This window comes from Haliotis asinina, chromosome 1 (genome assembly GCF_037392515.1).
Source record: "Haliotis asinina isolate JCU_RB_2024 chromosome 1, JCU_Hal_asi_v2, whole genome shotgun sequence".
NCBI lineage: Eukaryota > Metazoa > Mollusca > Gastropoda > Lepetellida > Haliotidae > Haliotis > Haliotis asinina.
The window spans coordinates 47,495,837-47,509,751 of NC_090280.1; the positions used below are offsets into that span (position 1 = coordinate 47,495,837).

General features: G+C 39.4%; 1 protein-coding gene across 1 annotated transcript in view; it reads left to right on the top strand.

Annotated features, from left to right (window-relative positions):
• The window catches only part of LOC137292320 (serine/threonine-protein kinase SIK3-like), a 56,099-nt gene that overhangs the window by 26,154 nt on the left and 16,030 nt on the right, over positions 1-13,915 (top strand). The window contains exons 4-10 of the mRNA XM_067823823.1: positions 5,595-5,756; positions 6,773-6,897; positions 7,448-7,571; positions 8,177-8,412; positions 9,363-9,534; positions 10,038-10,180; positions 13,366-13,669. Of these exons, the coding sequence (XP_067679924.1) occupies positions 5,595-5,756; positions 6,773-6,897; positions 7,448-7,571; positions 8,177-8,412; positions 9,363-9,534; positions 10,038-10,180; positions 13,366-13,669 (1,266 nt within the window). The remainder of the gene's footprint in view (positions 1-5,594; positions 5,757-6,772; positions 6,898-7,447; positions 7,572-8,176; positions 8,413-9,362; positions 9,535-10,037; positions 10,181-13,365; positions 13,670-13,915) is intronic.

Sequence of the window (13,915 nt, forward strand, 5' to 3'; positions counted from 1 at the left end):
CGAAACTGCTAGGTCTCTATGAGGACATCAATTAACCACTAAACTGCTAGGTTTATGCGAGGACAGCTGATAGGTCTATATGAGGACCTCAGTTAACCACTGAAGTGCTAGGTCTATGTGAGGACAACAGTCAACCCTTGTACATTATGCACGAGGAAGACATCAGATAACCCATATGAACTGCTACTTTTGTGTGGGTACATCAGTTAACACATAAACTCCTAGGTATGTGTGGAGACATCAGTTAACTCATGAACTGCAAAGTCTGTGATTGGATATCATTTAACCATTGAATAAGTAGGTCTGTGGAAGAACTTAAGTTAACCCTTTTAGTGCTTGTAAACCACCACCACCAGCTCCACCTCCAGACTACGGACTGCCTCAAAATATTGATGTGTTCTTGGGAGGATAAATCCCAGTTGCGAACACCGATGTTCATGCAGTTGATGCCTGGATTGACTGGACCAGGGTCGATTATTTACAGGCTACCACCATTTAGGTGGAATATAGCCAAGTGCAACAATAAACAACCACCCAACCAACTCTACGCATAAACACATAAAGGCATACACTTTTAAAGCCCTGAATCCACAGGAAAGCAACTCACAACACACACGCACACGCACACGCACACGCACACGCACACACACACATATTGCTACAACAGTCATCTTTCTTGAAATAAATATCACATTCTGCTATTGAACATTCTTCTGTACCTTTACAGTAATTGAAAAATTTGTCAAGGATAATATGTTGACAATCAACCAATGAAATGAATCAAACTGATGCTCTTGCTCCGTCCATTGTGACCATCTCTGAGTTTGACACAGCTGTTGTTTTACTCTTCTGGTTTTGCTTCTGGAGTGAGTGTTGTGGAGAAACTCAGCACTGTTAAGGTTAGCCTGTCACTCCTCTCTGGCTAGGAAGCCAGCGTCACTTCATTCTCACCCACAAGCCTACAGGGAACACTTGCCAAAGGATATTGGAGTTTTTTGCCTGCCATTGCGTCAGAGTGACGTAGATGCCATCTCCAGCACTGTCAGAGACTGCATCCCCTGTGCATTCACAGACTTCCACAGCGTTCACTGCCATGGTTCTGGGAAGTCGTTGTCACAGCCGGAACGTGACAGCCAGAACATGACGGGGGAACACTGGAATAATCCTAATAAAAGAAAATATTGTTATTGAATTTTCCTGCTAGTAATGGATTGTTTTTTGTAAGGTTTTATTGATGCGATCAGCATGAATGGAACAGGTTTCTCCACTGACTGGGATCAGATATGGATCTGTTCACTTTTTTCTGGTAAATCAGGACAGTTAGAGTTTTTACTGACGTGTTGATGTTGTCATCATTATACTAGGGATGTTGCTGCCATCGTGGGAGTCAAGTCTGTGTGATCTGCAGGTAGAAGTTGTAGTCTATCACACACTATGAGAGAATACAGCTTCTTGAGAAAGAGGGGTGCACGCTCTTGACAAAGTGAGGTGCACACTCTTGAGAAAGTGGGGAGCGCACTTCATTTTCATAAGAGTTTAGTATGCACTCCTACAACCCACCTTTCGAATTTATCGGATTCATCCCCCAAAATGCACATTGTTTCCACCATTCTGACAAAGCCAAATTCATTTTGATTTTCTTCAAAATATACCAAAGATGTAGATAGTCTTACTTACTGAAGGGCTAGGATCATCTTTGACTATAAATAATGATAGTTAGATAAATATTAATCTTTTTTCATAAGTTGTTTCAATTACACAAGAAAGTAATCCTTAAGTTGAGTAGGCTGGATGATATATTCCATGCACTATTTATTTTACTAAACGTAACATTCACAAACACTGCTGCCGAGTACTGCAAACAGGTTTAAGATGTATAAGAATCGCCATGTTAAATACCATTGAAAAGTTGTGTCGTACCTTGAGTGCAAAAATTTACAGGGATCCCAAATTTATGGGGGAGATACCAAATTTTTTTCCATCTTAGGGTGCTCTTATTCTTAATTTCACCACTTTGGGGTGGCATCTCTGTGGTTGGTAAAAAATGGTGCACTTATGGGTTTTTTTGTTGTTTTTGTTTGGTTTTTTTGGGGTTTTTTTATTGTGCCACATTCCATATGGTGCAGTACAGTTTTTGCATGGCCAACTAACATTGAGCCAATAAACAAGATGAAGTGTATCAAACAATCAGCTACACAAGTCATCACAGATTTGCAGATATGGAGACTGTACAATTCAGCGTGACAAGCTGTATGCAGCACTTCATTTGTTACAAAATGTACAAACTGCAGGTTGTGAATGGTGCATTGTATGTTTGGGAGGTTTGACATGTAAAGTTTAATGGTGTGCATTGTATATTTGGGAGATTTGACATGTAAAGGTTTAATGGTGTGCATTGTATATTTGGGAGATTTGACATGTGAAGGTTTAATGGTGTGCATTGTATATTTGGGAGATTTGTCATGTAAAATTTGTGTGATGTGCATTGTATATTTGGGAGATTTGACAGATAAGGTTTTAATGGTGTGCATTGTATATTTGGGAGATTTGACATGTGAAGGTTTAATGGTGTGCATTGTATATTTGGGAGATTTGTCTTGTAAAGTTTGTGTGATGTGCATTGTATATTAGGGAGATTTGACAGATAAGGTTTTAATGGTGTGCATTGTATATTTGGGAGATTTGTCATGTAAAGTTTGTGTGATGTGCATTGTATATTTGGGAGATTTGACAGATAAGGTTTTAATGGTGTGCATTGTATATTTGGGAGATTTGTCATGTAAAGTTTGTGTGATGTGCATTGTATATTTGGGAGATTTGACAGATGAGGGCTTCATGGGATGTGCATTGTATATTTGGGATATTTTACCGATACAGGTTTAATGGTGTGCATTGTATATTTGGAGGATTTGACAGGTGAAGGTCCTGTGATGTGCATTGTATATTTGGGAGTTTTGACATGTAAAGTTTGTGTGATGTGCATTGTATATTTGGGAGATTTGACACTTAAAGGTTGTTTGATGGGCATTGTATATTTGGGAGATTTGACAGGAACAGGTTTAATGGTGTGCATTGTATATTTGGGAGTTTTGACAGATACAGGTTTTATGGTGTGCAATGTATATTTAGGAGATTTGGCAGGTAGAAGTCATGTGATGTGCATTGTATATTTGGGAGATTTGACAGGTAAAGGTCATGTGATGTGCATTGTATATTTGGAAGAATTGACAGGTAAAGGTCATGTGATGTGTATTTTATATTTGGGAGATTTGACAGATAAGGTTTTAATGGTGTGCATTGTACATTTGGAGGATTTGACAGGTAAAGGTCGTTTGATGTGCATTGTATATTTGGGAGATTTGACAGAAAAGTGTTTAATGGTGTGCATTTTATATTTGGGAGATTTGACAGGAAAAGGTCATGTGATGTGCATTGTATATTTGGGAGATTTGACAGATAATATTTGTTGTTGTACACATCTGACTACGGGCGATGAGAACACTGTACCAACTTGTCTTCCCATCAAGGTAACCATCGTTACCTACAACTCAGATGTGTTAAAAACAATGTTCTGTAAGTGAAAATATGTTTGTAGCACTTAGAAACAATGTGTGATTGCAGACATACTAACCGTCCCAAATTTATCAGAATCATTCTGATTTTTGCAAAATATACAAATGTATAAGAATGAAGATTTTATGGATATCAACATCTTTAATATGGGAACACAACATTCCAGAGTTAATGCTTACTCCTTCATCATCACCTGATGAAGGAGTAAGCATTAACTCCAGAACGCTGTTCCCATAATAAAGAAGTTGATATCCATATAATCTTCATTCTTATGTATTTCAGTTCTAAATGCCCTTTAAAGAATTCAAAATATAACACATATGTAGTCAGTCTTACTTATTGAAGGGGTTTCTTTGACTATGAATAATGATAATTGAATAGATATAACTCTGTAAATAATCGAGTCTGGACCACATAATCCAGTGATCAACAGCATGAGCATCAATCTATGTAGTTGACCATCCATTATCCTGTTAATCATGCCTTATGACAAGCATGGGTTACTGAAGATCAATTCTAATCCAGATTTTCACAGGTAAAGATATCATGAAACAGGATTGGTATACAGTAGATAGCATGAAAGTTGAGTGTCCTGCAAAGGCGGACTGTCCCTGTTGTCTAGTTGGGAGCTTGAATTTCGTGGTACAAAACAAATACTCAATTACAAAGTGCTGAACTCCACGCTGCACGATCATGCTCTAAGTATATACAACAAAATAGACATTATTACCCCAGATGATAATGTGGCCTGTTAGGAGTGACGTTAAAAGTCATATGACATGCCCCATCAGGTACCCATTTTCTGCTAGGTGAACAGAGACAATCTGAACCCCTTGCCTTTGGCACCAGTGAAATATCTGGAGTAGAATAGGTTTTCAGCAGCCCATGCTTACCGCAAAAGGTGACTGTGTTTGTCATATGAGGTAAATAATGGGATCAGGTGGTCAAGCTCTTGGACTTGGTTGACACATGTCATCAGTTCTCATTTGCGCAGATCGATGCTCATGCTGTTGATCACTGGATTGTCTGTCCAGACTCAGTTATTTACAGGCCGCCACCATATCACAGGAAAAGGGCGTAAATCTAAATATACTCAATAAATCACCCTTGTTGTATGTGAGACCACTTGTGTGCATTCTTGTGGGACAGGACTGATGTCCTACAAACTCGCAGTATTCAAGCTGCCAAACATTGTCACCATCACCATCACCATCACCATCACCATCACCAGTGTGTGAAATAAATTCCAGCTGTTGCTAGCCAGTCTGGAAGTTACTAACCTACAAAATAATTCACTAGTCCTAAATTTGAATGTAGACCTGAATTTCATCATTAAGCTACTGATATGACGAACATTTTAACAGGCCATAATCTTGCATGATTTAAAAGTGTGTCATAACTTAACAAATTCAAAAGAGGGATATATTTACAAAATGTCCCCATGTAAAATTCACTGGCCAGTTGGGCCAGGGAATATAGAGATTTACTGGCCCAACTGGATTTTTACTTGCCACAGGTTAGAGGTCTAGTGGCTGTTACACACACTGTTTGTGACCTGGGCTCTATTCACACCACCACCTCCATAGTCCTTATGAACCCTTGAGTGACATTAGCTACTGATCAGTTTCGATGAGGGCTGGAGGTCAAGGGCCAATATCTTCCTCTGTATTGATTGTTACCCGTGAAGGTCCTGGGGTAGAATAGGCCTTCAGCAACCCATACAAGGCGACTATGCTTGTCGTAAGAAGCAACTAACAGGATCGGGTGGTCAGGCTTGCTGACTTGGTTGGTACATGTCATCGGTTCCCAATGGCGCAGATCGATGCTCATGTTGTTGATCACTGGAATGTCTGGTCCAGACTCGATTATTTCCAGACCGCCGCCATATAGCTGTAATATTGCTGAGTGCAGCGTAAAACTAAACTCACTCACTCACTGTATTGATTGTTACAGTGACTGAAAGCAGTTGATTTCAAGTTTCATTTTGGCCAGAATGTTGATGATATTGTATATTATTTCAGATCACCTTGTTGCTCATGGCAGAATGAATGAAAAAGAAGCACGAAAGAAGTTCAAACAGATTGTAGCTGCTGTGTCTTACTGCCACTGTCGTCACATCGTCCACAGGGATCTCAAGGCTGAAAACCTACTGCTGGACGCAAACCTGAATATCAAAATAGCTGGTAGGTCCACTCTACTGCTGGACACAGACCTTAATAATTATCAACATGGCTGAAGGGTCCATTATACTTTTGGTTACAAACCTTAATGCCTACATAGCTGGTAGGTCCATTCTACTCCTGGATGCAAACCTTGATATCAAAATATCGCATAGGTCCATTCTGCTGCAGAACGCCAACCTTAATGTCCAAATAGCTGGTAGGTCCATTCCAGTCCTGAATGCAAACCTTGATATCAAAATAGCCGGTAGGTCCATTCTACTGCTGGACGCCAACCTTTATGTCCAAATTGACGGTAGGCCATTTTTCTACTGGAAGAATACTCAGTCTAATTGTAGATATGGACAACATGAAAGTGTTGGAGCAACCTTCACCTCTCATGTATGGATGAGTTGTCTCCCTTCATCTGATTCATAAAAATTACTCTCTGTATACAAGTATCCTACAAACACAGAGTAGGGGAACACCCTAAAACTGAGACATTTTTAGTTAAAAATAGTTGATGCCTTAGTTCCAGTGGTCTTCATGTTTACTGTACAGTTGGACTACAAAGTATTTCCGTTATACCATTACGCCGCAATACGCTTTTAAAACGATATATATTGTAGTGGGTTTTTTTCTGAGAACAGGTATATTGGTTAAAGAATGTATGTGAAGTTTTTGTGACTTTCTTTATGGTTTATATTCAAATTCACACAGATTTTCATTCAGAGTCAATGTTTTACTTCGTTGTTCAATGGCAAGGCAGCATACTGTGAAACTATAAATTCAAGAAAATGAATGTAGAAACAGCAACTGTGCTACTTGCATTTTAGATTGCTGTTACCAGAGCCATAACTAATATTTTTAGATACTTATAATTTAGAAAATGAACAATTAGTGTCACCTACTGTCCAAAACTTCCTGATATATCGCAATATATTGCTATACAATATATTTAATAGTACACAGTCATGAGGGTGTAGTTCTGGGACTTTTTGAGTGGTGTGTTAAAGATGTTGAAATCTCCCTGGTTACAGATTTTGGGTTCAGCAACTATTTCTCCCCTGGAACCAAACTGAAAACATGGTGTGGCAGTCCACCATATGCTGCCCCAGAGCTGTTCGAAGGGAGGGAGTATGACGCCCCCAAGGTGGACGTCTGGGTGAGTAGTTTGTCTTCCCTACAATTCTACAATTCCCCAGATCTACATGAGGTAAAAGAATATGACAATCTTCTAATGGATGTCTGTATGGATTGTCGCTCCCCCTTTCTGCAGCCCCACCCCCAAAAAAACATGCACACATGCAGGCACTCACACACTCAGACACACACACACACAGAGGAAAGGACTCGCTTCACATGTGAGAAGGAATCTGTCGGCCTAGAGGTGGATGTCTGATTGGGGTTTTTGTACCCGTATGCCAAACCAGAACTGGTTGTTTGAGGAATTATGACATCTGTATGTGGATGTCTGGGTGAGTTCTTTGTTCCCCTGTACTGCCGCGGAGATTGAGGGGAGGAGATATGACGCCCTTGAGACGGATGTCAGTGGCAAGTTTGTCCCCAGCATTGCCTGTGATCTTCCATTATAAGGATCTAGAAGCATGTCCTGTAGTAAATCTGGCCGTTGTTGTTTCATGTGATTGAGATATTGATGATATTTCTAAGCTGATTAAAGTTTTAGATGCATAATAATTCCTGTATGTTTGCAGAGCCTGGGGGTCGTTCTCTATGTACTTGTGTGTGGTGCTCTGCCATTTGATGGCAGCACACTGCAGTCGCTGCGATCTCGGGTGCTCAGCGGCAAATTCCGCATTCCATTTTTCATGTCTACAGGTTAGTACTATGGCCACTTAATTTTGATTGATTCTGTCTTGTTTGATTCAAACACATTTGATTCATCTGTCTCTGTTTTATTCAACCATCTTTGATTCATCCATTCATGATTCAACAATCTTTAATCAACCATGCTTGAATTGATCTTCCTCGATTCATCCATGCTTGATTTAACCATTTTTTATTCATCCATGCTTGGTTTGTGTACTCATGTTCTATTCATCCATAGCTGATTCGTTCATAACTATTTGATTCATTCATGTTCGATTCAACCACCCATGTTCGATTCATGTATCAATACTTGATTCATCCGTGTTTACTGTTGTTTTGTTTAATTAGTAAGAGTTTAAATCTACCCTTAAGTCAAGATGTACCAAGACTGCCCAACTATAAAATCACTCTTCACATGAGCTGAATTTATGAATTCAGGTCTGACTCAGTGGTAGTGGGTTTAGAGTATACCCAGCCAAAAGGGTCAAGCTTGAGGATAGTGGATTTAGACATTACAGTTAGATTTTAGACCAGTCCTTTCTAAATGTGGCATATTTGTTTATCACTTGCTGGAACAGATCATATGAAACATTCCCATACTATTCTGTTCTCAGAGTGTGAAAACTTAATCCGACACATGCTGATTGTCGACGCCAACAAGAGGTTGTCAGTGGACCAGATCATTACACATAAGTGGATGAAGCTCGGCGACATTGATGAGGAGTTCCAGGAAATGATCCAGGAGTACAACCAAGTTGACGACCTGGACCCAAGTCGCACAATCCAACCGAACCCCCAGATCCTGCAGTATATTGAAGAACTAGGCTTTGACAAGGAGAGAACCTTAAAGGTGAGGGGAAGTCCACATTGGGGAGGAGGTGTGGGACTCACTCCCAGTCTGCAAAATATTTTCTAAGTTGTGGTAGCCAGTCAGACTAGCTATTCCTAAAAGTTTTTAGTCCACAGAATAAATCACTGGCCCAAAATGTAAATGTAGAAACTAAGCAGTAGATTGCCAAAAGGTTAAAATACCATAAAAAAACAAAAACAAATGACCCCATAAAAATTCACAAGCCATTTCGGCCAGTGACTGTGGAAATGACTGGCCTGACTGGATTTTTGCTAGCCTCAGGCAAGCGGGTCAGTGGCTATCTTGCACAGTGCTCACTCCTTCACATCATCTTGATGTCAGACATGCAACTGTAAGATTGTGAATGATAGTCAGCTTAGAGTAAGGGACATAACTCAGGATAGTTATCCATGCAAGAGAGACAGTTCTACAGGGTCGCACAGGTAAGTGTTGTCATTTTACACTAAAAAAGCACTAAATTTGTTTCACCTTTGCAAAAGCCCAAATTGCCAGTGATTTTTAATAAAAAGGTTCCATAATTAGCAAGGCTTGTCAACTGGTGATTTTACAGTAAACTAAGTCATAATAAATACTTTGCAGTGACAATGGGTGTTAACTTTTCACGTGCAGCAACCAATGTTATGTGTTCTCAGCAGTGTATTATGTGTGTTTCTATAGTTCCTTGAAGTTGTTGCTGGGGCAGGATTGATCTGCAGCAACCCATCAGTGTCCTAAGAGGAGACTAACAGATTGGGTAGTCAGGCTCGTTGGCATGGTTGACCCGTGTCATTGTGTACCATTTGCATCTGTAAGAACCCTGTGTTATGATTGACATATGCCTCAGTACTTTTCAAAAACTCTGCCAGCCTGTATTTGAATTTCCCCAATTTGTTTAGGCTGCAACGCTCCATCCGGTCTCCTAGGATACAGTTCAACCTTCCCTGTTTCAGTCTGTTTTAGAGCAGTGCTACGACCACCACAGTGCAATCTACCATCTACTCCTTGAGAAATACAGAAAGCATCCAAAGACATTGACCAGCAAGCTTCCTAGTATAATTCTGCCCCAGAACTTGCCCATAGCAACGAGGACAGAGAGGAGGTCCAGCATCACCACTGGTGTGGGTGAGTAATGACGACTCTGGTGATCCAAGCAGGTCCGGGTTATAACTTGTCCTCACCAAACCATGGTTGATACAAGGGGTGACTAATGGGATAGGGTGGTGACCCAGGAATATCTTCACTGGTCTTCAGTTGACTGTCAGGATGTGGTGGACTCAGTTGACATGTCATTGTGACCTGGTTGTGTAGATCGATGCTCATGTTGTCAGTGACTGTATTGTCCGATCCAGACTTGATCATATAGCTGGAATATGGCTGAGTGCAGCATCAACCAACAAAACCAGACAACTGTTGTCTATAATTCTGTCTCAGACAGGACAATGTGATAGCTATACAGTGCTTCAGATATTTTTGGCCGAACTGTCAAGAAGTGACCATAACATTGTCAAGATATCACCTTGCTTTGTCAAGATGTAGATTCAAAGTGTCAGGAGGTGACTTCTTACTATCAAGATGTGACTGCATATTATTAAGATGTGACCTCATACTGTCAAGATCTGTTTCAGTGGAACGAGTAGAGGTGCCAGTGGAGGTCCACGAAGGGGAAAGGGCGTCTCCTCAACCCCCCACCACCCTGCCCCTCCTAGCTGCTCATCTAAGTGCCATTACCCAAGTGCAATTTAACAACGACAAAAATCAACTCTCAGCTGTGAGTAAAACTGTTTATACGTCGCTTCATTCTAGGGAATTGTGGTGAATCCCATTTTCTCTTTTTCCTTGTGGTGATTTTGCTGAAATATTGCTAAAAGCGGCATAAAACTAAATTCACTCACTAAGGGAATTGGTTGAAATCTCATAATTGATAACTGGTTCATTACCAACTTTTAGGGACAAAAAATGTTAATAATTGATTATCTTCATTTCATGGAACTGATTTGAATCTCCTGTATATGTTGTGATCTGATAAAGTCTTTATTTGTTTCTCCACAGAATACTTTCAGAGGTCAAATTCAGACTATTTCTCAGTCTGACTTATATTGATAAGCAAGAAAATGAAGCATCATGTTCTGGCTTACACTTTGTAATTATATACAGGAATAAATCTACCCGCACACGCTCGTAATATGTGCATGAAAATTTGAAAGGACATACAAATATTTTATATGTGCGTCCTGTGGATGCATACATACCCACTAATCATACATGCTGATCCACGTCAAACAGCAAAGTAACAATGTTTTATGGAAATTAATCAATTTGAATGAACTGAAGAATAAGATCAACAACAAGACTCCTAAACGTTTTCAAACATACATGATACCTTAATATTTCCATCTTTTTTTAACCATTGTGTAATGTAATTCAAGAGGCTTCTCAGCTTTCATCACCCTGAATTTAGTGCTCAGCCACGATGTTTAATGCTAAAATATATGCATAAAGCACTTTTGTCATAACCTAGCACAGTGCGTCCACTAAGTTCCATAATATTCGTATAGAGGGTGACTTTTTTGCCTAACATGTTCAGAATACTATGATTCTTCCCAAAACTTCAGTCTGAATCCATCAGTTTTCCTTTACGAGGACAATGGCCATTGCTGTAAAATGATTGGTGCCTTAGGTCACATGCATGATTTCAACCAATCATGGCCTTCATATAAGACTGTGGCAAATTAGCGTCATTAGAAACCAATCTTTATCCACTAAAATCGCTTCATACAACTGTGAAAGTACTGATTGCAAGGGTACAGTTATATATTGATGATGTTTAGAGCATGCAATCGACACCCATTTTCGCCTTGCAGGTTATTCATACGAAGCTTTGAAGACAGAGGTATTTTTCACTGTTAAATCACATTTCCAACAGAAAGACACTGATATTGAGAAATACACGACTATACATATAATTTGAGAAATCTTTTTATAGTAATTTTCTGATTACATGAAAATGAAATAAAAGAAAAGGGTAAGGGGATATTATGACATATTACAAATGGAAAAAGTCGCTGCAGTTTTTACTTCTCCTTTGTGGCTTATGCGGGCATCATAATTGTGTAAAATTAACTTATTTACGTTGTAATATTTGAGTAATATGATAAGAGATAAACATCATATATAAACAGTAGGATTGGACCTTTTCAAATGGTGTATGATATGTAATAGCAATAATGGTTTACAAGCTGATATTTTTCTTGATAATTATAGTGTCCATCTATTATCTCAGAGTCCTAGAACTCGGTGTCATGGCATAAATGAGAAAGTTCCTTCTTTCTTTGTTTGGAATATTCAACATTTTCTTCTTGGGGGACTCACAAACAAGAGTTTCAAAAGGACTCATTACTTTTCAACAGAATGAGTCCCAGGACTCTCACACTAAAAATTGAAGATTTATCACTATATAGTCTTGAAAAAAAAAGTAGGGAACCTTAACTTTCCATTTGGATAGGAAGTATAATAAACTATTATCATTAACAAATTTTCAAAGGCAGACATCTCATGAACACACCTCCATTTCTCATTATCACTACACTAAAACAGAATACCTGGGACGCATGTGCACACAATGGCCCCATGCACGTTTATGGGCTGTCATTCTTGATTTTGAAGGTTTTCAAGAAGGTCAGTACATCGTTATAGACCATATACTTTTACTTTCTTCTTGCATCATTCGGTTGTCAGTGTTTGTTTCCAGCCGTTTACTTTTCTGTAAATCGTACACTTGGAAATATGTCATACATCATGATCTTTCATGATCTACTCTACAGACAAGTCTGGTCATAAGGAAGTGCAAGGGTGATGCACTCTCTAAACATTCATTATTATCACATCAACATTGATTGACTCCCATGTTTTCAATAGTGAATTAGTAATGAAGTAACCCTGCTTTTATTTTAAGAGGATATTCTGCCCAGGAGAAGTGTTGGTAAAGGCTGAAACAGCTTGTTCACATCCTTATTTTTTCCCTATGATTAAGAATTAGTTTGAGGGTCAAATTGATGAATAGTGCGAATTGCTTATGAAATTCAAGAAACATTACCTTTACTTTGAGGTAGTTAGCACATGACATGATTCATATGCAAATCATTTTTGGACTGTTGTGTTGTCAGTTTGTTGTTTGCCATAGAATCCTAAATGTTGCCAAATTTTGAAGTAGGACCTTTGGCTGGCAAAACTGTTCATACTGCATACTCTCAAAACATAAACTATCGTGTCGGGTGAAATCAGCCTCTTCTAACAGCTTGGGTTATCCGGGATAATAATGATCAATGTTTGTGCTTTGACCAGAATATCTAGCCTAGAAAAGGCAAGTTTTGAATATTCTCACTATATGTGATGCTTCGGAATAGGTTTTATACTGTTGTCTTCAAAATCAAATGTGACTGTGGCCAGGAGAAAGGATATGAAATTTCCCATCAAATAAAAACAATAGAATCATGGAATGTTTAACATCGTCCAGAAAATCAGAACCAAAATCAGCCATCTCAGACCACATCATCAGACCGAGGATACCTCATGGCATCTGCATACAATGAACTGATAAAAACAACAGCACAGAGCACTCCAGCTATCATTGCTAATTGTTCCCATATGAGATGTCTTCCTCCCATCGTTATTGCATTATTACAGTATCCATTGTTGTTATTAATAGCCTTTGATACATACCCTCTTCTTGTCTGACCTAATACCTGTTACATGTATATAAGTCAGTTCTGTGCTGTATTACTTCACACTTACTTGACAATGATATAAGAATCTGTGCTGAAACATCATGTTATAATATAATGAAGTTGTTATCTATATTGTATCTACCTTTGTTGTTGTCCATCAAGTTCTGAACCACTGATCACCAATGAGATCTGTAAGAGTGGAGATAACTCTGTTTTCCTTCTTTCCCAGCCGGAGGATAGCAATCAGTCAGATTCCGACGAGGAGCCCTGTCCAGAGGCTCTGGCACGGTATTTGGCGATGCGGCGACACACTGTGGGAGTTGGCGACCCCCGGCATGAGGCGCCAGAAGATGCCAGAGTGAAGATGGCTCAGAACCAAGCTCTCATAGCCACGCCCCAGCCAACGTTTTTCATGCCATTCACAACGTTCCCCAACACAAACCTCCCGCAGTACCTCCCAGCAGTCTCCTCACCCCTTCAGAACGTCTCTATCACTGATCACAACTTGCTTCAGCCTCCCATTCCAGGGCAAGGTACGATTTGTGGTTTCAGATTGAAAACATTGTGGTTATTACTCAGTGTTTCCATTCTCTGGTATATACCTGAAAATAGTTGGAAAAAAATACATTGGGGTAATTTGGAAGGTCACCAGACACTGTGCCCAGTAAATAATCCTGGATTACAACCAAAAAAGACATAGGTAAGCAAAATGGCAGTCTTCACTGAGCTTTCATAGTCACAAAAATTGTTGTTTCAGAAATAACCAGGCTAAAAATAAC